The sequence below is a fragment of the Temnothorax curvispinosus genome, unplaced genomic scaffold (assembly GCF_003070985.1).
Source record: "Temnothorax curvispinosus isolate PA1 unplaced genomic scaffold, ASM307098v1 QBEX01006194.1, whole genome shotgun sequence".
Taxonomy (NCBI): domain Eukaryota; kingdom Metazoa; phylum Arthropoda; class Insecta; order Hymenoptera; family Formicidae; genus Temnothorax; species Temnothorax curvispinosus.
Genome location: NW_020215974.1, coordinates 1 through 2,674, shown reverse-complemented (window position 1 = coordinate 2,674; position 2,674 = coordinate 1). Strand labels below are relative to the sequence as shown.

Sequence of the window (2,674 nt, the reverse complement as noted above, 5' to 3'; positions counted from 1 at the left end):
TATTAGCGCAATGATAAATGAGACCAGTCGAACAATATTATGATTTTCCCATTCCTGTAAGTTGAACAATCTTATTAATTTTTTTTATGCAATGTGACACCACAACGCAGAGAGTACCTTGCCATGTCACTTTATCTAAATGTATATTTTTCTTAAAACTCAGTGTTATATACGTAAATATTTCTGCGTACCATAATCACGTAATATCCTACGAGGCATAGCATGGAAGTAGACCCCAGGACTTCTGTTAAACTTGGATATTGAGTGGCACTCTGCACCACTTGTAAGAAACTAAAATGCATGACGAGAAAACTATGAAAATCGTTTTTAACAAAAGTTATCAGTTGCTAATTCAATATCTTTTCGATAATCAATGACACGTTACCCATTTTGCGTAGAACCTATCACGTATTAAGCTCTGACATAGTCTCTAGTGAAGTTAGAATTACATTAAAGAATCAGCAAACGGACCTCATTATTGTACGCAAGAAAAAACTCACTTCCTTATTTTAATTTGATGCTCTACGACAGTGGCCAACTTCCTGTTCAAGTTTTCCGGTCGACTCTCATTCACGAAATCATTCATTAACGTCACGAGTATCTCCGACTGCACGCAAAAGTGCATCCCGCAAATGGTCACGAAACTAAAGGTTGCCATCACAATCGTGTACTTCAAAAATCCTGAGACACTTTGCAAGAAATATACGATTTCGTAAGTGGGACTACGCTGCACGTCAAGTATAACGAGATATGCCGGGCACGGTAATGGTCTGATAGTGACATTTTGAGGAGTAACGATCTTTCCCAGTGACAACGGCATGACTATTCGGAAAGTCAGACCGGTCAGGTATGCAAATAGCGCGCATATCAGAATCAGACGTTTTCCAGTTCTGACTCTGTCGATCATCGCGATGCGATCGCTTGGATTGACGACGTTTCGCCAGTCTTCGTCGACCAGCATTAGACAGTTTCGTACTTGATTCTTGTAAAGCAACAGGTAGCCGTATTTGATTAGTCCTACCAGCGAGTATACCACGCAGCCCGTGAATTTCAGCCTCAAATGAAAGTCCGTCAGTATTAGGAACATATACAGCAGAGTCGAGATCGTCTCCCACACGATAAGACCGATACACAGAAAAGTCAACGTAACTGTCTCTATCAGTTCCAGATAAATGGAATTCGTGCGGGCAAATGGCCATATGCCTAACAAGCGAAAAAAGAAGCGACTCATCGCGAAAGCGTTTTTTATGTCGTATTCGTAATTCTTGTTAGCAACCATCTTGAAAGGTTGATTTTTACAATTTCTTATACGAAGACTTTCCACTTTATAGTATCATGATACCATGTAGTATGGAAACACTTCTGTAATACTCGATATTGATGCGATACGTGTCTGATCGTCACTGACCGCAACAGCGTACAGTATCCTTTGTTAGGTACAAACGTAATTCATAATTCACGCGCGCCTGCGTTTCGAGGGGAATGAAAAGCCACGTCAAGCAGACGGCTAATGTATGTATGGAGAAACTTTCGAGGAGATTGCGTGCAGATCTATTTATGATTTTTTCTACATGGAAAGGAACAAGAAGTTTTTTTTCCTGGAAGCTAGGAAAGAGTTGACGTTTCGTAAAGGAAACTTATAATAACAGTATAAGCAGAACGCAGTTCTTGACTTTGTAGAAAGGATAAAAACCGTACTTATTACGCGACTATTTCTAACAATATTGTTTGTTGGTTATGTGAATATATCTTTGGTTAAAACGTTATACAGTGCATTTATTTTAGATAATAAGATTGGAGTTACGGTGCTGATTCGTGTAGAATAATATTTAATCGCGTGCCATGCTAATGCTTTTTTGCGAAAATTATTTCGAAGCAAAATAGAAAAATGCTTCTTATTGCACAGCTCATTTATATCATATGATATTGAAAGTGCTTGATACTTTAGGAAAAGTTTTAATGATATTGTTACATCCTTCGGTTTCGTTGTCCCTAGCTGTGTCCGGCCAATCGATACGGAACGGCCAACAATTGAAATTGAAGATCGTTATTCGTTGCCAGGACGGCGCGAAATCAACGAGTTTTCTTTGAGTGTTTGAGTATTGAGTTTTCTCCGAGCTTTCGTTGGACGTTTGGACGTCTTGCGAGCGTCACCGGTTTTGACGAGCTAATTCGTGTTACAGAAGTGTTTTCTGCGTTCTTTGTTGTGTGTTCTATTGAACCTTCTTAACTTACAACCCGAGTTCTTTATTTCCGCGAGTGCGCGAGTGCCGATTCCGCGCCGAAGGCGTAACAATATATTTAATCAAGAATATATTGAGACTAAAACCACGTCGTATTATGCCTATCACGTCTAATTTTTTTTTGCATGTTAATGTTTTTTCAAGCATATTGCAATGTTACCGATACAATTAGCTTGGCTAGTTACGAAGAACGAACATTGACCGACAATTCATGTGTTCTGGTTACATCATACGATACTTCAATCTGCGTAATGCAATTGCACGCAAAAGTTAACGGGTATAAAGCAGCAATATTTTTGTATATACGTGATTGACAAATATGAAATTATATATGTTCGGTTTATATCTTAACATCGACTGGATGCTTTTGTTCATCTTACATTGTGTTGCGGCCCCAATTAATGTAATAATAAAATATAAATTAAGAAAGA

At 38.6% G+C, this 2,674-nt stretch overlaps 1 protein-coding gene across 1 annotated transcript; it reads right to left on the bottom strand.

Annotated features, from left to right (window-relative positions):
- Nucleotides 1–191: 191 nt before the first annotated feature.
- Nucleotides 192–1,279, bottom strand: LOC112455563 (the record flags this gene model as incomplete). The annotated part of the gene is made up of 2 exons (XM_025017575.1): nucleotides 501–1,279; nucleotides 192–291 (listed from the first exon to the last, which is right to left on the bottom strand). Coding segments are annotated over exons 1-2 (879 nt in total), but the record flags the coding sequence as incomplete, so codon positions are not given.
- Between the last annotated feature and the right edge of the window lie 1,395 nt (nucleotides 1,280–2,674).